Source organism: Oryctolagus cuniculus, chromosome 16 (genome assembly GCF_964237555.1).
Source record: "Oryctolagus cuniculus chromosome 16, mOryCun1.1, whole genome shotgun sequence".
Classification (NCBI taxonomy): Eukaryota; Metazoa; Chordata; class Mammalia; order Lagomorpha; family Leporidae; genus Oryctolagus; species Oryctolagus cuniculus.
Window position 1 is genome coordinate 31,998,199 of NC_091447.1, and position 25,178 is coordinate 32,023,376.

Genomic DNA, 25,178 nt, shown 5'->3' on the forward strand with positions numbered 1-25,178 from the left:
ACCTGTCAAAATGCTTCTTAGGATGTCCACAACCCATATCCAGAATGTCTGAAGTCTGAGTCTTGGCTCCACTCCAGATTCCACGTTCCTGCTAATATGCAACTTGGGAGGCAGCAGTGATGACTCAAGTGCCTGGGTCCCTGCCACCCGTGTGAGGGATCTGGACTGAGTTCCAGGCTCCTGGTGTTGGTCGGGCCCAGTCCCGGCTGTCGCAGGCATTTGGGAGTAAACCACTAGATGGGAGCCCTCTCTGTCTTTCTCTCTTTCAAATAAATAAAATAAACATTTTTTTAAATGAGAAAAAAATCCAGGATTGGATACAAGGAAGAGCACAGGCCTGACAGCAACCATGTCCTTATCGAAGCTTATTATCTGAGGAACTCAAACATTCACCCTTTCCCACAGATAACTGTCTCAATTGCTTCACTGGGTGAAAAACCTGTTGGGAGTATTATAAAACTGACATTACATCCTCACTTTTTGTTGGGAACAAATGCCAACCTGTTCCTCCTTTGGACACAAGCATGCAACAGGCTTGCAAAAAAACCTTCTGCAGGATAAAAGAGTACCACTCAGGTTTGGGAGGCATGAAAATTCCTCTAGTCTAGTAACCCACTAGATGCTGTCAATCACCTTTTAATACCTTGCACCCAGAGGTGTCCAACTGAAACAGCTCACATTACAGAACAGGAGCTCCCTATCTCCTGGAGCAGCACTGTGGCCAGTTCTCAGTGTTCAGTTTTCCTGACAGCAAGCCTCAGCCTGCCTCCCTATGGCGTCCCTGCATTGTACCTGCAATCTGTACGTTAAAACAAAGATCCAGCTTGCAGGAGAAAGCCAACCCTCCTCCAGCATCTGAAGGCAGTCGTCATGTCTGTCACCTTCCTGCAGCTAGCTCTTGTCATCCTCAACTCCCCAAAGTAGCTTCCCTGATTCCACTAGCCACTTTTAATCTAACTATGCATCTTGGGCTCTTTTTCAACTTGATCCAATGGCAATAAATCAGTACATCTTTAGAATGTGCACTGCTGGGCCAAGTGCTATTTCCTAGAAAAAGTGTGAGCATGATTTTTCTAGTGTACTTCCGTTTCTGCAGTTGAGAATAACACTGGCTAGTTTTAGTTGCAGACATGGTGAATATATAGTTAAAGACCCCTACACACACACACACACACCCACCCACCATGCGTGCTCACACACACTTGGAGCTCTTTAAATGTTTTGATTTTTCCAAGATCTTTGAGGACTTGCTTCAGTCATTAACTAGATATGAAAATTCCCCGTAAACAACTTTGATGATAATTGCACCACACAACTTCATTCCAGAAACAAACACAGCAAGCTGTTAAGCACAACAGGGCTGGGAGCCCAGCCCAACAGCTTCCAGAGATGGTGCTGTCTCTTGGCTGATCATTACAAGCCATTCCCTTATCATCCATCCAAGCACTATATCTCCTAGCTGCTGTTTATCACAACTATCATTCTCTGCTTGGCCACTGCTGTTCATCAAATGGTTTGCTGAATTCCTAACATATCATATTCACTGCATTTTCCTAACCAATCTATGAAATGACATTGTCAAAAAAAGCATCAAAGGCCAGGGTTGTGGGCCAGCTGGGCAAGCCATTGCTGGCATCCGTATCAGAGCACAGGTTCAAGTCCCAGCTTCTCTGTTTCTGATCCAGCTCTCTACATAACGCATCAAGGAAAGTAGCAAAAGATGGTCCAAATACTCAGGCCCCTGACACCCACATGGGAAACCCAGACAGAGTTCCAGGCTCCTAGCTTCATCCTGGCTCAGCCCAGGCTGTCGTGGCCACCTGAGGAGTGAACCAGTAATCGAAGATATCTGTGTGTGTGTGTGTGTGTGTGTGTGTGTGTGTGACTATCCCTTTTTCCTCTGTAACTCTGCCTTTCAAATAAAGTAAAATAAACCTTTAAAAAAAGAAGCATCAGCCTAATCCAGTGTGATATTTTCTTGGTGAACCCTCAGGGTCCCCATAATTATTACTTCATTGTGTAGTAGGACAACACACTTTGAGACACAGACAGTATAATTTTCCCTACAATGGACTTGAACCTTCCACTTGCTGTTTTTCAGAATCCATTTCCCTTTCAAATACAGAATAGCATTTACCACATGCAATCTCCCAGCAGCTGCTGTGTTTTAAGAATGTGAAAACATTTCTGCTAATTGTTTCACGGTTATATTTGTAAGGAATCTCAAGCCTCTGGAATCAGGGAACTGCATCTGCTGAAGAGATGTTGCCACCCAAGTGGCTCCTGGTAACCTGTGCCATTCAGCAGGCTCATTCCCTGTTTTGGCTGGACGGGCACTTATCACTTGCCGGAGGATCCTGTTCCAAATGGAAAGACTGAGGTGGACAGTCTTCCTCCAAGTCTTGGTGAGCTGTTTGCTCTCACTGCCACTTGTCAACTAGAACCCACCCATTTCAAGGGAGAGGCTTCCCAGCGCTTGTGCCCTCGGCAGCCCCTCTGTCCATCACTGCCTCGGCGACTCCCGAGGAGCTGGCACAGGGCACAGTCTGAGTCCCCACTGCCTTCTCATTTCCTTTCACCCCTTATACAGATCTAATCCATCTTTATCAGAGAATTTCACTGGGACCTGTGTTTTCCTACTTGGTGCTTACTTTCTTAAGTAACTTGTGATTGCCCAGTGGCTGTCTCCAGTGTCCGTCAACTCTCCTGGGACCTTCTCAAAAGTCTCTGGTTATGAAGCCAGGCCCAGCAGGAAGCTTGCTTTAACATTTGGTTCTGTGCCTTCACAGCTGATACTGTGTGAGGAGCCAAGGGGCTGACCTGCTTGAAGTCTCCTCTTTGCTTCTCTCCACTTCAAGGGCTCCACCTTAAAATCAAAACTGGTAAAGACCAGCAGAGGTGCAGAGTGGGGTTGGGGACTGAGAGTTCTGTATTTCTTAAGGTCAAAAAGTTCCACCTTCTGCCAATGTGGCTTCCAGCTCTAAGTTTAATGGAATAATGATACATGTCCTTTCAAAAGCAAAACACAGATGGACACATGTCCTGGGTAAGTTGGGATTTAGTCTAAGTCAAGATGCTCAGTCCTAGATAGGTTTCTGATTTTCACCTGTGTCCTATTAAAGGGGACTTAAGTTTGTGATGGGGAGTTACACTTATAGGGTCCAACGTGCAATAGACATTTAGGGAAAAGAGCAAACTTGAGGCACCTTGAAGTAAAATGGAAGATGCTTGTTTTTATTTGGGGGGGACGGGGGTAAGGAGTAAGGTGAACGGGGTGAAAGAAGACAGAATGCATACATTTAATAGCTAAGGAACTCTAAAGACCAAATCTTCATCAGACGTACCATGCTGCCATGTAAAACTACAGGAATTGTGTGTGAGTGAACTAGTGAACCAATATCAATCTGCTCACTAATGAGTCCGGGTACTCTAAATAAGTTTCTTAGCCCTTCTATACCTCATTGGCTAGGTCACTTTTAAGATTCTACAGGTATAAGGGACCACACCAGTACTGTTTAGCAAGGAGGACTCACAAAGTCGATACTGTAATTGGATGATGTTCATTCCTATCAAACATAGCACAAATGACACCCATTCCTCCTAATCACAATTAAGAAACAAAATGCAGTCAACCAATCAGTTCATCTTACGGATATAAACTCAACTGACCTAATGCTTTGAATATGCAATCTTTGAATTTGTTCAAAGCAGTCCTGACTGGGGAAAAAATTGCCATGATAGACACATGGAGCTATTTTCCAAGTGACACCGTGTGCCCACAGAGGGCAGAGGGTACTCCATACAGCCAGACTGATCTGCAGCAGAGAAACAGATCCAAGGTTCACATGAGGAGGTACCAAGAGAGGAGGCAGAACAGGGGCCAGTTCTTTTTTTTTTTTTTTTAAGATTTATTTATTTATTTGAAAGGCAGAGCTACAGAGAGGCAGAAGCAAAGACACACACACACACACACACACACACAGAGGTCCTCCATCTGCTAGTTCACTCCCCAGATGGCTGCAATGGGTAGAGCTGCGCCAATCTGAAGCCAGGAGATTCCTCCGAGTCTCCCTTGAGGGTGAAGGGGCCCAAGCTCTTGGGCCATCTTCCACTGCTTTCCAAGGCCACAGCACAGAGCTGGATCGGAAGTGGAGCAGTTGGGACTCGAACTGGTGCCCAAAAGGGGTGCTGGCAGTGCAGAAGGTGGCTTTACCCTATACACCATAGTGCCAGCCCTGGGACTACTTCTAAGAGCTAAAGATGTTGAAGGTGAGATCACCTGAGGACAGGACAGCCTAAAATCTGCATGAGTTTGGCAGTTTCTCAAATATGTTAAGCACATATGACCCAGCAAACCCACTCCCAGGGATATACCCAAATGAAATGAAAGCAGCTGTTCAAGCAAAAACTTGTAAATGAACACTTATAACAACTCAACAACCCAAGATGGAAACAACCCGATCACCCACCTCAACCAAAATGCAAGAACAAACAGAATGTGGTATAACTGTACAATGGAATATTATTTGGCCATCAAAAGGAATAAACCACTGATACCTGCCACAGCATGAATGTACCTTGCAGAAGTCACATTAAGTGAAAAAGGTAGACACAGGAGGGCACGTATTATATGGTTCCATTTAAATGAAATACCTGGGATTCACAGATCCACAGACACAGGAAACAGATCAGCGATTGTCAGCGGCCGGGAGGTAAAGCTTTAATAGGTCCTTGTGGGGAGATGGAAATGTCTGGCGGCTAGACAGTGATGCTGTTTGCAAAACACTGTGAAATGTGCTAAATGCCCCTGAACAGTACATTTTCAAATGGTCAAAATGGTAACTCCTATGTTGTCTGCATTTTACTATGATGCTCCTCCACAGGAATAAAGCAGCGCGAGCCCCGCCCGGGCCATCCTTTTCTCCTTGCTCCCTCCCCCGCCTCCGGTGGGTCACCCTGTTGGTGCCTGCACGCAGGAAGGATGCTTCTAATGAGCCCGAGTGTCAGCACAATATAAATGACGGTGAGGGGAGAAGAGAAACAACTTGGCGCGTGGCTGAGGACCTAAAGAGGAATGTCCACCATTGTTCGTGATTATGGATCACATCACAGTCTAATAGCAATTTTTATTTAATCAATAATTTCCATGCTGAACAGACAGCCCTGTTACAGAGAATCGACAAGCAGGTACTGATAGCGACAAGCCTCGTTATTAATCTTTCCTCTGCCGCCTTATCAGCCAAACTACTGTAAAAGGCACCACCAAGATGGATTTTAGAGGCCACCTCTCTCTCTCCCTCATTCTTTTTCCCTCTCCCATAACATTTCATGTAATGTAGACTCTGCCTTTATTTGAGTAACCTGGGGCTTGAGCAGCGTATAAGAGGCAGCTCACATTAAGCAATTTCACAAATCAGTAAGACCTGGACCATTGCTTAGGGTTAGCCATTATAAGCTAATAAATCATACTTTCTCTTTGAGTTGTCAATCGCCAGAAAGCTTTGTACAAGTGCTGGCATCTGTAATTCTGTAAAGGCTTTTCATCTTGAAATAAGATGCTCTGGACTGATAACAAGAATAATCCCCTCTTGATCAAGAGGAAAAAAAATCTGCATTTTACCAATTAAAGCTGCTGCCAGAAGCCAAATGGCTCAGTACCGGGGCTCCAGTGAAGTTTATCTCTGCTCAACACAAGGAGGAACACAGTGAGGGCCCTGCATCAGCCACAGCAGTGACCGCTTTATCTGGCTGGAGGAAGGTGTGAACTTCCAGTACCTCTAGAAAAAGCCGCCAGGAAGACTTGCTTCTCAGGAACCAGGGCTCTGCAGCCTGAGCTGTGGAGCCCTGCCAGACACTCCCCATGCATCAAAGCACAAGGTAGGACCCAGAGAAACACCATGGCGGCTAAGGTAGACTGGAGGGGGATGAGACAAGGCCAGGCCAGTTAGATTAGAGAGAGGCCTGCCCAAAGAAATCCCATGACAAAGAAATCCTGAAGACTGCTGGTGCTGTTTTTGTTTTCTGATTAGGAACACATTGTCAGAACTTAAATTATGCATTCATAGCTAGAAAATAAGGAGCCAAAAAAAGAAAGAAAAGAAAAATGAAATATGGTAATAACCATAATACAACTATTATGCTTTGGCCTGTGTAGTAGATATCTTCAGAAATCAGAAGACATGATTCTTCCCAAAACCGTGATACACTTAAAGAGTGACAAGGGAATTTTACAACCCACATGCAATGAATAGGAGGCCATACAGACAACAGATGGGGACTCTGTGGGCAAAACCACCTCCCAGGTGCTCAGCCACCAGCCCGTAAAGCATCTGACTTTTTTTTTGAACATCATCTGTAACATCCACAGAAGTTGCCAAAACTCTGTGAAACATCTCTCAATGATTCTCCCAAGTTTTGAACAACAATTTGAAAGTCTTTTCTCTCTGCAGGTCTCACTTTGGCCCTGTCCCACCTTCAGGACCTTATACTTACAACTGCTGGGGCTGTGCAAAGCTCAAGATCTTCCCGAAGCTCCTGCTGGCTCAAATCCTCCCTCTCATGGAGAACAATTCAGTGTGACCTACTCCAGCTGCGAGGGAAGTCAGACTGCTAGAAGAGCAATCACCTCTCCCAGAAACAGTGCTACTATGCCTTTCAGCAGTATCTCCCATTACCCTCTGCGTTATGGACATACTCTGGTTCTTCCATAACTGCATAAATTGTCACAATAATGATTATGGTAATAATAAATCATTTTATAATCACCTTATATTAAATATTACATCTCTAATCCAAAGAAATTTAAAAAAAGATTTCTGTTATATTCGCTACAATGATAGATAAAATACTCCCTTAGTATTCATTTCTTCCTACTGTCTTCTCAACAGAATCTCCAACATCTCCAGTCATGATCTTTCTTTGCTAAAACCCACCTGTTTATTTATTTTTTTTATTTTTTTGACAGGCAGAGTGGACAGTGTGAGAGAGAGACAGAGAGAAAGGTCTTCCTTTGCCGTTGGTTCACCCTCCAATGGCCGCCACGGCCGGCGCACTGCGGCCGGCGCACTGCGCTGATCCGATGGCAGGAGCCAAGTCCCATGGGGTGCAGGGCCCAAGCCCTTGGGCCATCCTCCACTGCACTCCCTGGCCACAGCAGAGAGCTGGCCTGGAAGAGGGGTAACCAGGACAGAATCCGGCACCCCGACCGGGACTAGAACCCGGTGTGCCGGTGCCACAAGGCGGAGGATTAGCCTAGTGAGCCGCGGCACCGGCAACCCACCTGTTTATTAAAAACATGTTCAGATTCAGTCTCTATGAGCCTGTTTTCTTTCACTCCTCCTCTGTATTTTCACCTTGTTTTCCCATTGTCCTGTTTGTGTATCATTGCTACTGTTAATATCCTGACCATATCTTTCCCCTTATCCAAAGGGCAAGCATAAATTTTCTGTGTGTGTGTATTTATGTGTGTTTGTGAGGGCTTTTTCTTCACACCATCCCCACCTCAATTCCCTGATCTAACAAGCAGGTGGCTTCCTTCTTCAAGACACTATGCCTGCAATTTGTATAGCGGCCACTAGGTGGTGGTGATATGTCGTAGCAGATCGGCTCAACCTCCCACACAGGTGAGCCCACACAACTGAATCATTAGCATATTCTTTTATTTTCACAAAAGTCTCCTTAGTGCCTCCCTTCTCCTGTTTATTACGGGTTTGTTGATACTACTTCCCATAGGTCTATCCTCTCTCATGTTTGAATAATATTTTTACGTTTATAGAGCACTTCCATTAGACAATCTCATTCTATCCATGTAAATGAAAAACAGATCTAAAAATGAAAAGCCTGTAAGGAAGCAGGATGGACATCACTATGTCAACTTTCCAGATGAGAAACAGAGAGCTGAAGTTGCAGGGTGACTTGGCCAGTACAGGGCCAAGGGACAGATCTCCAACACATTACCCAGTGCGCTCACCACGTGCCACTCTGATTAATGCTAGTCTTACTGGTTAACTGTGTGGGGGGCAGAGATGTGGGGGTGTGTTAAGTTTAAAGGCCTTGGTCTTTTGAAGATATGCCCTTTACATTCTCTGTACTAAAAAATAAATAAATAAATAAATACATTTGCTCATGGCAGAATTTGGCTAATCCCAGAAAAGCCTAAATGTCCCTGAATCGTCAAAAAGTTCTTGCATTAGAAAATTTACTTCTGTTGCTAGAGCTCTGTTTTATGTCAAAGTTGGAGCCTGACCCCCAGCCCTGTTTGTCATGATCTCAGAAGTTGGAGTCTAAGTGACTTCCCTTGGGCTGAAAAAAAAAAAAAAACAAAAAAACAGTGATGGAGTCTCTCTCTACCACTCTACCAAGAGAAATGGCTTGGCTGCTTCAGGGTCCCGCAGAGAACTACTGAATGCCTAACTTAGCAAATGTGGTTTTCAAATTAAGCTCTGCCAGTTTACACACAGACCTACACAGAAACACACAGTTGAAAGAGCTTTCTGCACAAGACTTTTTAATGAGGTCATCTTTTCTTTTTAAACTGAACATTCTAAAGTACGTTTAAGGAGAAGAACTTTTAAAATCACAAATATATATACTTTTAACACTGTAAGAGCGACAATTTAAGGTGGCAATTTTGCACACACACACCCCCCCCCCCCACACACACACACTCCCAGGGGACATCTGACAATATATGGAAACATGTTTGGTTGTCACATGGGGAAGGGCATTGAGTGGGTAGAAGCCAAAATGCTAAACATCTTACAATGCACATGACAGCCCCACAGCAAGGGAAGATCCACCCCACTGTGATGAGGTTGAGAAACGCTAGTTCTCAATGACTGAGAATTTCCAGAAAAATATCAGGACATCAAGACAGCACAAGCCAGAGCCAGGCAGGACCAGGGCCTACTGCAGTGCCTCTCCCTGAGGCTTTCATGAGCCAGGGCCCTCGTCAGTGTTTCCACACAACTCCAATTTGTGCCAACACACCAACCCCAACACTGCCTGGATGCCAGTGTAAATACTGACAAGTGACACACATGGATACAGTTATAAGGAAAACAGCAGCATTTTATTGGGTATAATTTTTAAGCTAGTTCTCCCAACTGTTTGATGAAGTAATCACTGTTGTCATCATGCTTTAAGTGTCAGAGGTGCAATGCGACGTGTCTGGGGGGGAAGGCTGGCCTTGAACCTGCTGTGTCAGCTTTGGAACTCACATTGAATTGCTGCGTACTTTGCTACTGTCATTGCCTATGGCAGAGGCTGCTGGCACAGTGTACTCTCATGTCTGATCGGAAAACTAGCAGCCAACATTAGCAGACCGACTGATGGCTCAACAGTTCGTCGTGAGAGGATCTGCAGAGCCCTGGCAGGGGCCCCACAGTTGACTGTGGTAAGCCTAAGTATTCTTTCAGGTTGCTGCTAGTTCTTCTTCTTGCCACTACTACTACTTTGTAGGAAGTCCTTAAAAAGTCATCCGCATGGTTCGCATTGACTGCACCTGTGTTTTCCAGTCTTTCCCAACATTCTTCATGCATTTCCCATCTGAGCTCCTGGAATCCCAACCACCCAGTATGGGTTTCATCATGTTCCACTTCACACTGTTCACTGTGCTTTTCTGTTTTTGTATCTCTCCATCCCAATTAGACTGACTGGAACTTGGGGGGGTCTAAGTCATGCTTATATTTTTTTTTGTTTATTTATTTTTTTGACAGGCAGAGTGGACAGTGAGAGAGATAGAGAGAAAGGTCTTCCTTTGCTGTTGGTTCACCCTCCAATGGCCCCCGCGGCTGGTGCGCTGCGGCCGGCGTACCACGCTGATCCAATGGCAGGAACCAGGTGCTTCTCCTGGTCTCCCATGGGGTGCAGGGCCCAAGCACTTGGGCCATCCTCCACTGCACTCCCTGGCCACAGCAGAGAGCTGGCCTGGAAGAGGGGCAACTGGGACAGAATCCGGTGCCCCGACCGGGACTAGAACCCGGTGTGCCGGTGCCGCAAGGCAGAGGATTAGCCTAGTGAGCCACGGCACCGGCCTAAGTCATGCTTATATTAATGGGCCTACTCCAGTGCTGGGGCTGTGGGTATCACACATATTCCAGGGGATTGATTTTTGGCAGAATCCAGAATCTCATCTGAAGTATCACTTAGAGATCATCAAAAGAGCTCTCCCAATGGCAGAAAGTTATTCAGATGGGATTTTGGTGAAATATTTCAGGGTCTTTGCAATGAACAAATAAATTTCAGGAACTAACCCATTGCTTCTTACTGGAACCCAGCTGGGCGCAGTCATCCACACCTGACTGGTGCATCCCAGCACTCCCGGTGGCTGACAGCCAAGGCATTGGCACTGGAGAGGAAACCTGTTTGCCATCCCCATCTGAAGGGCTGTCCAATTCCATTCTTTCACCCTTACTAAAACCACAACTCAAGGAAGTGAAATGTGTTGGTCAATTCCTGTTCATCAGACACACAAGGGAAGAAAAGGGAGTCTCCTCTTTTCAGACAAGTGTAAGTATCAATTTAGCAACAATTAATATAAAATAATCCTTAGAGCTAACACATGGAAGTCACAAAAACCAACAGAACCACTCTCTTCTCCTCCCCCACTCCACCTTGCAAACAACAAACTCATAAAACAAGAGAGACAGAGTGACCTTGTTCAGACCCTCTGTCTGTTTCTCATTAGGCCTACTGCATGTGATCTCGGCTTGGCCTTGGACGTCAGGGACAGCGTTCATTTTCACGGCTGTTTCACAGTATGATAAGTGAGAAAATAACGTTCCAAAGGGTCAAATGGTTCCAAGGAGGTCATCCTGAGAGTCAGGGCAGAGATGGGGCTGCCACTCAGAATTCCAGCTGGGCCTGGGGGTGCTGTAGCTGGTGGACCACACAGCCCTCATGCACCCTCACACACACCCCCAACCCCGTATAATCTCCCGAGTGTCTCTTTATGGGAATAATTTCTGCAGGTGCAATTTAGTCAGCAACTTTACAAAGAACGTAACCCTTAAGGCAAAATTGTCAAAAGATGGCTTTGAAGTTTGCAGTTCTTCGTCTGTATTTTACATGCCACGTTTCCAAATAATTAGAGTAACTAAATTAGCTAGCAACTCCATGTAGGGGAAAATATGATCAAAATCTCTACTCATTTGTTTTAGGTTTTATGTGCACACAAAACTAATTTCTGCCTCATATCTGAGACCCCCTATCACATCTTAAACTCAATTTTCTCTTAGGTAAGGATATACAATACAACTTTAGCAAAGGGATCAAAATTAGATGGAAAACATTTAAAATGCAAATTTGGGATCATGGCATTAATATGAAAATGATGTCTTCACATCCCAACTCTTTTTCGTGCTTCTACGGAGACATCAATTCTTCACAAATTAGATATGCTTGCTTTATATCTAAATCTCTGTATTAAAAAAGAAAACCCTTCATTTTCATACAGACACAGAATTTGTCTCCAAATGGCAGTAAAGGTGATTACAACTGTATTCTTTTGATAAAGGAAACTTCAGCTTGCTTTTAGAGATCAAAATTTGCAGAGTATGAAAGCATTTAAAATCCAAGTAGGTGGTAAATCATTCCACAAAAAGGGGAGTTTTTGACACCAGGCTTAAAAGACACAAATGGATAACTGCAGCAACTTAAATGCCACCCAGTTTTCAGCTGGGTGCTAACACAAATAGACATGTTCTCTGCAGTTCCACCCTATACGTAGATGGCAGGGGCCTCCCCAGGGGAACTGCCAGGGCCCTCTGCAGGGAATTGAGCTGAGGAATTAAAAACAAACAAAAAAAAGTTTGATTTTTTGAAGACCCTTGGGGAAATAAATGTACTATTTGTTAAACAAAAATGGACAGCTAAGTTGTCGAACTCCAGGGAAAGGAGTTGTAGGGATACGTGCACAGCAAGCAGATGAGCATGACGTAGGATGATCAGACTGGACTTTTTTTTTAATTTTTGCATCTCAGCGGGGATGTCCTCTAACATAAACTAGCCACTGAGTAGTGCGCTCTACACTGAGACCCATATTATTCTTGTTACTCTTTTATCTTCTTTTTAAAAAGCTTCTCAAAACATGGGTAGTTTACAAAATGCCACTCACAGCTGACACGTGAAGGAAAAGTTTCAGAGACCCTGAGCCAAACCTGCACTGGACGCTAGGAGTGTTTCAGACACCTCAACTAGCAGAGCGCAAGGTGCAACTTACTTCCAGGACAAAATCGAAACAAGATGGAAACTGATCTCAGCAAGGACTAGAGGCACAGCTCACCCAGCTGAGGAGCCGAGCTGAGCTGCTTTACGTAATAACACAAGCTAAACCAGTGTCACAGCAAAGCCAAAACAAAACCAAGCAACACTTGATATTCTCCAATTTTCACAAGCATATTTGGATTTAAGATTCACATGCAACAGTGAAAAGAGGGTCTGGTTAATTCAAAACTGGAGAAAACACATGGACTATCAACTTGTTTTGAGATATTAGAATATGTGTCATTCAGATATCAAGGGAAGAGAAAATACCCGCAGTTCGACAAATCCATAATTCAGTGTTACCCAAACTGGATTCAAATTAGTTTTTGTACAACATACTATTTTTGTTTTCTGGTTCCCTTCTATTTTAACTGACACCAACAAAGCAATAAAGTGCAGCAAAAACAGTTAACAAAAATATCCATCTATCTTTTTAGCTTCTGGTCATAGAAATAAATTTATGGCAAATTCAGTATTAGCTTGAGAGTAACTAAGCACAATTATAATTATCTTGCTGGATAGATAACTTAATTAACCATGCTAGTGATAAGGAACCCAGCAGCAAAGCTAGAAGAGAAACACAATTGGAGAAAGGGAGAGGCTTAAAAGAAAGAAGAGAAGGGAAGGCAACATTTAGCCCATCTGTTCGGACAGTAACGGACAAGGTAATCTTTTCAAGAGTGCATGGAGTGCATTACACTGGAAATGAGACTACCTGGCGGGCAAAGTCAGCCCAGTTTCTAATTCTCTTCTTCAACTTTGTGATTTGCTAATGTGAAACACATGTCTCCCTTTTGCACCAAGTTCAAATAACTCTGGAATTCCAACCGTGCAGCTCAGCGACTGAACCAGAACAAGGGGAGAACTTGTCAGGATTTAAGAGCTTTCAGCAAAGCCCTTCAATTGCAGCCAGCACCCTATTCCACGGAAGGATATCAATTATAGATAGTGACTTGCTTTAGCAGGCAGTCGGGACTGTCAGACACTAGATAGACAACCATGAAGAATCATGAATCTTTCTATTAACTGTAAGAGGGGGAAGAAGAATGGGTCATGGCTATAAATAAGGCAGAGCATCAGAATGGCTTAACACCTTGCCTCTTGGTTGGATGTAGCACGGAAATTCAACTAATTCACAAAATGTCCCCTCACCAAGGAAAGTCACAGGAATGGAAACAGTTAATTCTTCCCTGTGTCCCTAAAATAGTGGATTTTGCAACTGGTATTTATTCCATCTGCCACTGAAGTAATTAGGTGGACTTGAAGTAGCTATTTCTTCAATCAACAAAATATAAGGCACCTATTCTCTGCCAGGCCACCGCTAATGCTACCAGATACGCTCACGAGCTTGGGGGTACGTGTGTGTCATGCAATGTAAAAATCCACTGAAACGCACACATTTGGAATTTCTACACTTCAGACAACAAGGAAAATGGTGGAAAATAAGTGATATAAACTAGTAGCTTTATTTGCTGTCCTAAATTGTAATGTTAACTCATTTAAATTAAGTTTACTTAGTCATATAATTCATCTCAGCCTAAAATTAGTATAATGTAGGAAACACACTGGATTTTCTTCATACCGTGACACAAATTTTTTCCAATATACTTGAAATAAAAAAAATTCTGTTTTATATGTGTGCATTCAGGTTTTCTAAAGATAGTTCTGATGAAACGGGTAACATGGCAGGTATATTGTTGGTAGCTTCGGTAGCCTATCCTTAAAACTAAAAACAGATTTCTCTATGAAAGCATCATCAACCATTGAGATTAAGTATACCTGTGATATTATTTAGGCAATGAAAGGGTTCAGTTACTTCTACACTCTAAAACAGGTTACACCAAACCCAGCCTCTTAGGAGAATGTAGACTAGACTCCTATTCACTTCCTTGTTTCCTAACAGACCCAGTATTGCAGTAACACTCCTTGGACCTGCAATGGGTTCCCCTCCAAAAGGGCATCAGGAGACCCCATCACCCCTCAGCAGGATGTTTCCAAAGGCATCAGCCCTGGTAGCACCTTTTCTATACAGGCAGCTTTTCCACAAACAGTTCTCTTCATTTACGTTGGTCACTCATTCCATCACGAGGATATTCATGGCATACTTACTCTACTCTTTGGGAATACTTCCCCATATTAAAAACATTCTAACCTTTTTTTTCCCTTTGGTGCTAAAGTGTCTTTGTGGTTCCTATTAAAATAGTTAGCAGGAATAAAGGGCCAAAACCAGACTTGCTTTAAAAATAACACTTGTATCAAATTAAAGAAAAATAATCAAATTCAGTCATGGAAAAATCTGGAAATATACCTTAATTAAAAACATTTGATTTTCTATTTTTGTACTCAGAAATCTACCAATTTTCTTATACAGTTATATAAAGAAACGTGATTGAAAAGGAAATAATGGTGTGGGGAAACCCTGCTGATGTCACGTTAAATCCTCAAAATATTTAGTAAAGAACGGATCTCAAGACCTGAAAAGCCACACATTCAACACCACCATGTAACCACAATGAGTAAGGTATAAGAGGGGTCTTCAAAAAATTCGTGGAAAATGTGTATTATAAAAATCTATGCATGGATTTCAAGATTGTTTTGTACCTCTTTATAAAATAAACATTTTAAAATCCATTTTTCTGTGAACTTTCCGAAGTACCCTCAGATTATGTAAGATGGGCCAAGCTGCAGAAGACATACTTCAAAAGCTTGGGTGGTGCATGAAGCATATGCGAGTGATCTTGTAACTTCCGTGTTTAAGTGGAAGAGGTTTTCAAGAAACACGAGGCATCTACAACTACCAAGTTACTATACTCTATGTGTGTGTGTGTGTGTGTGTGTATAAGACAGAGGAAATCACAACAAACCCTGCTGTGTCAGGTTTTCTAACACATTAAAAGCTTAAGAAAATGCAACACTCTTAAGTTCTTAACGGGAGCCCGTCTTTCTGTACAGAAGCCGTAGGAGCCTGAGTTTGTTATGTGTGGTGATCTACACGCTCGCCCTTCCATATCTGTTGCTCCTGCTCTCATTTTCCAGGGAGACTTCAAAGGCCTTCAGGAAAAGACCAAGTACTATGAGGCACGGGCAAGGGAAGCTCTGCTGATCAGGTATGGGGTGGGGTGAGACTGTGAGTACACTCCAGGATCGGAAACAACACGCAACAGAACCTGGTTTGGGAGAAGGTGTGGTCCCTGATTATGTTGCAGTTTTCAAAAGCGTACATCAAAAAAACAACATCGAAAATGCATGCAACTTTTCGATGAAACTCTGCACCCCACAAGGCTGCTCTCAAGTCTAGAACTGCAATGATGATTTACGCCAAGCATCTACTGATATTCCAAGAGCACTAACTGTTGCATAGGCTAAGAGAATTTCCCTAGGATTGGAGGGGTTGGGAGGAGAAAATGGAATCCCTCACCTCAACAATTCTTTTTCTATTGTTGCTGGGTCCTGGAAGGGGAATCAAACTTGGCTAAAAGGTTAATAATAATTCATGTCCAGCTTACTATTACTCAATAACCATCAAAGTCGCTAACTCAAAATAGTGTTTTCTGGCTTACAGGATCAGAGTCATTACACTCTCTATTGAAGACTTTATTGAATTTTACACTAAGCTTTAGCTGACTGCACAGGTCAAGCACCGTGCTCCGAGTTTTCTTTCTTCTCAGAAAGTCATAAAGCCCTCTCCAGCTTGCAACGCGGCTAGCTGAGAAACTTAACTCAGCGCAGGGTCAGGAGATGCTGACCTCAGTGGAAAAGGCCGCCTGGTTGTAAAGCCCAGACCCTGGGCACCGTTCACTCACGTGCACGAGCTGCTCCTGGGTGTCGAACTCCCTCGCGCAGCCCTCCCAGTGGCAGTTCGTCTCATAGATGACTTCAGGCTCCTGTTTGCTTTCATCTTTGTCCCCTTCCTCCTTGACCAGGGTTGTTCCTTCCGGCTGTTCCTGAAAGGCCAGGGATGGTGGGAAGGGAGCAGACAGGGGAAAAGAAATCAGACTCCATGGGAGGAAAGAAAAGCCCAACTTCATCTGCCTTCCTCCCAAGGCAGTTTTTCAGTGAAAATAAAACAGAGCCCAAGTCCATCAGCTGGGCTCTGTGAACTGAAGAAGGCAACTATATGGAATCATTTTTGTGCACTTTTTTTGATTTTCCAAATATACTTTCTGACATTCTTAATTTGTGATGCCAAACAACAGCCCAAATCAGGGTGGTGACACAGAGTGGCCAATTTTTGCTACCCTGGAAATAAATACAGAATTCACCTAAAAACACAAAAAGCAAATAAACACCAAATGGAACCCAAAAGAGAAGCAACTGAATTAGGTAAAGGAATCTTTACATAAAAGATGGATCTTTTACTTATTTCATTATTTTAGTTCTTTTGGTATATTAATTTATTCTTGGATTTTTAAAAAAGGTTTATTTATTTATCTGAAAATAAAGAAAAGAGGGAGAGACAGAAAAAGAACCTTCCATCCTCTAGTTTACTCCCCAAGTGGTCACAATAGGCATGTGTGGGCCAGGCTGAAGCCAGGAAGCAGGAACTCCCTCCTGGTCTCCCACATAGGTGGTAGGGGCCTAAGCACCTGGGCCATCATCTAGTACTTTCCCAGGTGCATTAGCAGGAAGCTGAATTGGAAGCAGAGTAGCCAGGACTCAGAGTAGCAGTCTAGTATGGCTTAATCTGCTGTACCACAATGCCGGCCTGTATTCTTATGTTTTGTAATCCAGGGTTATGTTTTATGAATTCTTCTAATTCTATTTTCCCTGCTGTTTAGAAGCTGTAAAAAAGCACATTATGGGCTTTTTAGGGATAATGCCTGCTTGGTCCAACCTCGGCTATCCAAGGATACACTCTCTGCCCAATGCCTGGGAACCACAGAACCCAAAGTTACAGAGTCCTCTATAATGTTCTATGACAGCTTCACAGCAACGCAAATACAATGCATTTCCAGAATTCTGGAGGTCACTAGGTCCAGATTCTGCAGATTCAGGTCCTAATCTGGGGCTAGGTGATAAAACCATATCCAGGCACTGAGCTGTAACCAGCAAGGCACTTATCTAGTCCAACTTAAGAGGAATGATGGACGTTGGGAGTCAGGACACCAATTTATCCCATCTTCAGAGCTCTAACTGGAAAGGAAAGTTGAGCCAAAACAGCCTAATTATGGGATAGTCCAGATTCCACGGACATCTAATCCCGGTCCAGTCCTTATTTGAAGAAGTGAACATTCACAGAGTCTCCCTTCTGTGTCAGGAGGGAGAATTCTACGAGATGGTAATGAGGGCATAACCGCACATTTGTAGAGGATTTAAGAGACTTCAAACAGAGCCTAGACTGGAAAATCTAAACTTCTCCTGGTGGGATTTTGGGCAGAGGAGAAAAATCTAATAGACTCAGGATAGTTGTGCCTTGATCCCTCCAAGCTCTCCTGGCAGGCGGGAAACAGCAAAGTAAGAAAAAGCAAGAATATGGTTTGTTGAGAGGACATCACTAGCTCTACCCCAGCTTCAGCTTGGGACCAGGAGCTCAGGAATCCAAACCAAAGAAGAGGGCTAAGAAGTGAAACCTGGTTAAATCTGTGATCAGCAAAAAATGAATCCAACCACTTATGCATGAACTGTTGCAGCCTGAACTCCTACGCTGCCTCACCTATGAAGAATGTATATCTCACACAGCTGCCTGCACTGCTCATGTCTGCTTCCGAGCTAGAGAAACAAATGTAGTCACTCTATGATTGGCCTCTTGCCAAACACTTTGACTGTGGCCAAGACCAACAATGCAGTAGACAAGGAAATGCTGTGAAAAGGCACCAAGTCTGGGGAGGGAGGGGGAAGGCCCAAAGACACCAGTTTGGGGAGGGGCAGAAGTTGGCTGGCAGAGTCTGGGTGTCCTACCTGCTGCCCTCGAGCCCCTGGGCTGGGGAGGTCTTCGTCAGGTTTGATCTTGGATCTCTTGTTGTGCATGGGGTCGCCAGTACTGCTCACTGCAGACTCACTCGTGGGCTTGTTCTGCTGGTCACATTTGCAGACCCAGAAACACAAAAAAGTAAATTTTGATCAATGAGTGTGACCATATTTAAAGTCTGCAACTCAAGACAAGCAGGCATAGTTGGCAATAGAGCAATGAACTCTGATTACATTCAACCCCATGGTAGAAGAGTTTAGATAACATGTTCAAGGCTGGACAATATACCCATGAGGGCAGCTCTTCATTATTTTTTTTAAATTTTTTTGACAGGCAGAGTGGACAGTGAGATAGAGAAAGGTCTTCCTTTTCCATTGGTTCACCTTCCAGTGGCCACCGTGGCCAGCACGCTGCAGCTGGCCAGGAGCCAGGTGCTTCTCCTGGTCTCCCATGCCGGTGCAGGGCCCAAGGACTTGGGCCATCCTCCACTGCACTCCTGCAGCCCTTCATTATTAACTCATGACCATAAACTCCCCATGGCTTTTTAAAAAGCTGGAGTAATAGAGCTGGGGTCCCCTGGTGCTGTAAGTTTAAACAATGTATTTAAAAAGGACAAAGATGTGCAGTGTGCAGGAGACAGTGACCGAATGAGAATAATGCATTAGTATATTCTGTTTGTATTAGATGTGGTTTACACATGGCGCTAGCTCGAGGGGAGGCCTTACCAAGAAGCTTGCTTTTCCCACCCATGAGAAAACATCTCTGGTGATAGAAGCTATTGTTCAATGAGGAGTAGACAGACAACACTGTCATCAAAACTGAAGAAGGGACCTCAGGCTTAGGAAGACAGGATGCCAGTCGAAAGTCATGTGAACACTACCATGGACCCAGTGGCAATGGCCCGACTCCCCTGACCAACACAGACCTGCTCAGTGAGCTGTCTCTCACCTGTGAGGACTCGGAAGGGCCAGAGCTGACCTGGATGGGGTTCAGAACGGTAGGGATCCCTGGAATAGGCCTCTGTGTTGGAAAAGTTGGGGCTGGATGGATGAGTGGAGGGCTGTGTCCAAAGGCCGAGCCTAGGCTTTGCTGTCGGCTTAAGATCTGTTGATGCATATGGAGAGAGACAGGTGCAGAAGGGTAGGTGAAGCTCAAGGCAGGGCTGCAGGTGGGAGATAAAAACAGACAACCATCACTCAGATTGTCACAGGTACATGGCATCTGCAGTTTGCCATCCCAAATCATACCGAGGCTGTTTTAAACAAGAAGGTAGGAATGATTATTGTCGAACACTTTGAAAATTTTTAAGAGAAAGATGACTGAGGGGAGATACACATGTGCATTCACACATACACACAGGCTTGAAATAAGATTCAGCAAAACAGAAAAAAAAAAGGCATCAGCTCAATAATAACTATTTATTGCAATAACAAACTTTATATAAAAAAGAGAATGGGTGACTACATGCTTTATAGGACTTTTATGGGCTCTTAGTTCCATACGTTCCTGTGCATGGAGCAATTCCTTTAATCTTAGCTCACACAGCGTGCTTTCATATGTCTCCAGATCTTATTACAAGAGGAAAGAAAATCAATTGGTTAAATGTGTTTTGAACACCATGCTTGTCATATCACTCATTTGTTTGTAAAGATGGAAAGCTTGGTTCATCCAGAATGCCACCTAAAGAATTTCCATCAGTGCCGTCTGGTTACAGAAGCTGATGGATTAACCTCTCCCACTGAAATCGGTGATCAATGGGTTTCGATGGAGGAATATCCCAATGGGAGAGCACAGCTCCCTCTCTAGCTAAACAGCATTAAATGTCTATTAAAGCCCATTATGCATGCTAATGCCTGTCACCACTTTATTATGCCATGGTAGTTCCCAGGCTGCAGGACGTTCTGAGGAAGCCAAGGTATTACCTAAAGATCTCTTGACTAGCAGGCAGTACCAAGCCATTCTCTGTTGCCAGCATAGTTTAGGGACTGAATTTTCTTAAGAGAATGAGGTACTCTTGAGGATTTTACCAATGACATAAAAATGCATGAAAAACTAAGAATTGCATTCAAGGAAAATTCTTGTAAAAATTATATATATATATAATATACTGTGTAATACGCAGAAAGAATCGAAGTTTCTTGTAATGTCAAAGGTGGAAGTCACAGAAATTTCCAATCTGGTGGGTTAATTACTGTTGCTGTTAAGCATATTAATTGAGAATAAAATAATTACAATAACAAAATTCAAACCGCTCCAACAACTTCAAGTAATAATTCCAAAGATACACTCTGCTCATTAATGTGACTCTCCACTTTGCCTGTGTGACTGCAATCCATAAAGGACAGCTTCAATGGGATTACATGACCATTATTCCTAGAGGAGAACCTTACGTTACAATAGCCTGCCCATTTAAGACTGAATATCATTAAGAATACCCTAGGAGAATTTCCCTAGGCTTTGAGGAACTCTCCTTTCATTCTGTATTGTATTTCTGTAATAAAGGGAAGCAGAGACACGGTGAAAACAGTCATTGTTCACAGTAAGTTAGGGAGAAATCAGTAATAATATTCCGTTTCGGCGGCACTATAGTTTCTGCCAGTGTTTCCGAAAGCAACCATGAATGATTACAGCAAGACTTAGCGAAGGTAGCTGTGTGGATGATTGATAGGGCATTAATCAAAAGATGCATATCTGCCTCGGAATTTGTTCACAAGCTTTCTTCTAATAGCTGATTTCATGTTCACTGAGCTCTATGCCAGTTTGTCCAATTTATTTTTCAGTGTACAAGCCATTCATCAAAAAACACAATGATTTAACAACCCCCCTTCCTTTGGGTGAATGGGTATTACTAAGTGTAACTACCTTATTCTGTTCATTAGAGAAACAAAAACCAGAAGATCCCACCACTTCATGTACAATTGTAACGTCACGCAGACTTCGCCTGTACTTCCATACGCACGCCTCTGTAGACTTCCAGGAGGCTAAACTGTCTAGCAGACTGGGAAAGGGCCCCTGAGGGTCATTACGCTTCCAATTCTGAGAGGTATTCTACCTGGGGGTTTAAAAAGTCAGTACCTAACTGAGAATCAAGGCACTCAGTATGTCCTCACCTTTACATATAAGCCACTCATAAGCAGGGATAGCCAGACAGAACTGGGACATTTTTATGAGGAGGTGAGAGAAGACAAAAACAATGCATTTCCTGGGGCCATGATCCTCCTGGATCTCAGGGTGCCAGGCAGGGAAAGCTTCCGGCACACTCTGGGGATGTTCCCTTGCTGGGCAGCTCTCCCACTGGTAAAAGGAGGGGATGGGAATAAACAGTCTCTAAAAGCCATACCGACTAACATTACATTGCAAGGGTGATTCAAAACATTGGTGGGAAAATGGAATTAAAAGATAAGCTTATTTTGGAGTAAAAGAAATTATGAGGGACCAGCATTGTGACGTAGCAGGTTAAGCTGCTGCCTGAAGTGCTGGCATCCCATAGGTGTGCTGGTTTTAGTTCCGACCGCTCCACTTCTGATACAGCTCCCTGCTAATGTGCCTGCGAGAAGCAGCAGAGGATGGCCCAAGTGCTTGAGCTCCTGCTACTCATGTGGGAAACCCAGAAGAAGCTCCTGGCTCCTGGCTTTGGCAGTTACAGACATTTGGGAAGTAGACCGGTGGGTGAAGGCCTCTCCTCTCTCTCTCATAACTCTATCAAATAAATAAAATAAATCTTTAAAAAAAAGAGAAAATTTGAAACTCATGCCAAGTCTTTTCAGAATACTTGCTTTCATGAACTTTTTGAAGATTCTTCATAGGCACAGATTTCAACATTTTTTGCACCAAAAATAACTTTTTGTTAATTCCATTTTCCATGAACGTTTCAAGGTATGCTGTATGAAAGGACACAGAATGGACAAGTGATTTTCAGCCTTCATGGCTTATCAGCAATAAGCCAGCAACGGAAACACTCTCTTCCCCACGAGCCAGGCTCTTGGCAAAGGGAGGTTCAAGAGGGCTTTGTGTACCCTAAGGAGCAGGTCCTGGTCCTCCTGAGGCCGCTGGCTCCAAGCAGGGGCTTCTCTAGGTTCCAAAGGCTATTCGGGAAAGTTCTTGGCTCTGTCACACATTACTCAATGGATCTGAGAGTCAAAGTCGCTCTGCTCTCAGAATGCAGGCTGCAGAGCTCCCGGAATAATTCTTCCAAGGAGGAAGGAGAGGAATTGTGTGATGGCAAGATTCACAGCCAAAATGCCCTTTCTATCCAAAAAGATGCCACCCACGTGAACCTGCAACCCTCTTGTGCAAGAGAAATGTACAGAAAGAACCTCGATGATGGTGGTGAACCCCAGTTGTCTCCTAAGCACTGAGTGGTGAGGGCACAGCAGAGTGGACTCCTGCATCCTAGCACGGCAGGAGCCACTCTCACTCTACATCTGAGTCCTTGCTCCCTCCCGCCCGTCCCCTTTCCCTTTGCTTCCAGAGCTCAGCATGGCAGCAGCTTCCCCTTTGTCATTCCAGCTCCAGCTTAAATGCCACCTCCTCAAAAAAGGTCTCCTTAGGCCAATGACCCCATCAGAACAAGCCTCCTCCGCACTGCTCAACAATTCTATTCTCGCTATAGCACACAGGGACGTTCTCTCTCCCTCCAGAAGGTCAGGTCCAGGTGGGCTGGGCATGCTGCCTGGCACACAGTAGGCACTCAATATCAGGTCCACGAGTGACTGACTGAATCTCTTCCTCGGGGTTTTATTAGTTTCCGGTTGATGCTGCCACAAATGTCCATGAACTTGTGGCATAAAACAGCACCTGCTGTTCATCATCTCCCAGTTTGGAAAGCAGGCACTCTTGTATACTTGCAACCTATGCATGCTGCAGGCTCCCTACCTCTTCTGTCTTCTGGAGGCTCCCCTCAGGCCTCGGCTCGGGCTCCACACTACTCTGACTTCCTCTGACTTGGTCACTCTGACCTCAGCACAAAATCCTTAACTTGATCCCCGCTGCAAAACTCCTCTGGAGCGCAGACTGCCATGTTGACAGGTTGCAGGTAGCAGGAGGTGGACACCTTGGGGAGCTAATGTTACGTCTACTGCTTTGAGAAGGGTCATTTCCAAGAAAAATATGCTTTCCTCCAGCCATTACAATTTGACAACGTGGCTGTAACAGGACAAAGCTACTGTCTAGATTTACTTCCTCCAATTGCACTTCAGCAGCTCAGCAGACTTTGCTGATTATGGAGACTGGAATTTAAAAGATAGGTAAAGTCTACCCTTAGAAGCCCCGGGAAAAACCTTTCTGAATAGTTCACGCATTTACTCCACAATTTCTTACAAAGTATGAATACTGTTAGACACTTTGATAAATTTCTGTGCTCCTTCTAAAGGACACAGTCTGGAGTCTAAAACCCGGTACCTGAACTTGACCACTTCGATGTCTCCACATTTCTGTGCACCTGTCTTTTCCTATGAGTCACTGGGAGAGAGATTAATTTTAATTAATTTTACATTCCAATTCTGAATTTTCTTTTATTCAACAGTTAATAAAATATTTTTTTTTTATTTTTCTGCAGCTTTTACTACTTTTCTAAATATCTACACAAAAGCTGGGCTTATTTAAGAAAAACAAAAATAAAATCATGGCCTGCAACGGATCACCTATATTTAGTCAATAAGATCAGGACAAAGTGTTAGATAACTCAAGTCTTCCCAAGTAAGGAGCTAATCCAATCACAGGCCCCCGAAGATAATGACCCACGATCAGTGTCATGGAATAAAGGAAACGTTCACAGAACTTGGGAAAACCGCCCTTGCTGAGCTCGCTCCTGCAAACATGTCCACATGTCCCAGCCCACATACATTTTCACGAGGATTTTCAGGAGCTTTAGGACCCAGTGTGCCTTGCGACACACTTATAATATGCTTTTCTAGGACAATAGTTACATTAATTCAGAATACATTCATTCAGAATGTATTCAGAAGGACCAGTTCTCCCATTTTCCAAAGACTTAAAAAATAAAATTCTCCAAGTTTGAACTTCTAAGAAAGTTTCAGTATGTATGTGCAACACACTTTGTGCTTCTGTAGAACAACAGTTTTAACAAACCTAGAATAAATGAACCTAAAGCTTAATTTGCTCTTTATTTCACTAAAGAAGAGAGAAGGAGCAAGATGTAGATCTAGGTCACTGACTAATCAGAATGGATTTATGGTCACCAGACTGAGTGTTTTAAGGGATAGTCCGTAGATGCTATGACTCAGCTGCAGAATTCTGAGGTCATCTAGATAAGAAGGAACGTTTATCATCTCACCTTATGTTCAGCTCTGAACTGAGTTAAAAGCAATCAACAATACAGTGTCTGAATGGGAACCAGTTTCTGTATTTTCCAAAGATATAAAAATGAAATTATCAAAGTCTGAATCTTTAAGATATTTTGGATAATATTTATTCTTTATCAAAAATCAGAGGTGGGGTCGGCACTGTGGTGTAGCAGGTAAAGTCACCACCTGTGGTGCCAGCATCTCATCCGGGCACCAGTTTGTGTTCCGGCTGCTCCACTTCTGATCCAGCTCTCTGTTATGGCCTGGAAAAGCAGTGGAAGATGGCCCAGGTCCTTGGGCCCCTGCACCTATGTGGGAGACCTGGAGGAAGCTCCTAGCTCCTAGATTCAGATCAGCTCAGTTCTGGTGGTTGCGGCCACCTGGGGAGTGACCAGCAGATGGAAGATACTCCTCTCTCTCTCCCTTTCTCTCTTTCTTTCTCTCTCTGCCTCTCTGTAGCTCTTCCTTTCAAATAAATAAATAAATCTTTAAAAAAAGCCGGCGCCGCGGCTCACTAGGTTAATCCTAGGCCTGCGGCGCCAGCACACCAGGTTCTAGTTCCGGTTGGGGAGCCGGTTGTGTCCCGGTTGCCCCTCTTCCAGTCCAGCTCTCTGCTGTGGCCCGGGAGTGCAGTGGAGGATGGCCCAAGTACTTGGGCCCTGCACCTGCATGGGAGACCAGGAGGAGGCACCTGGCTCCTA

At 44.0% G+C, this 25,178-nt stretch overlaps 1 protein-coding gene across 2 annotated transcripts in view; it reads right to left on the minus strand.

Moving 5' to 3' along the window:
* GLI3 (GLI family zinc finger 3) overlaps positions 1-25,178 on the minus strand; it is a 278,933-nt gene that overhangs the window by 46,105 nt on the left and 207,650 nt on the right. For both annotated transcript variants that reach the window (XM_002713771.5, XM_070059772.1), the window contains 3 exons: positions 19,121-19,334; positions 18,163-18,276; positions 16,068-16,208 (listed from right to left, as the gene is read on the minus strand). In XM_002713771.5, coding sequence (XP_002713817.2) covers positions 16,068-16,208; positions 18,163-18,276; positions 19,121-19,334 — 469 coding nt within the window. The remainder of the gene's footprint in view (positions 1-16,067; positions 16,209-18,162; positions 18,277-19,120; positions 19,335-25,178) is intronic.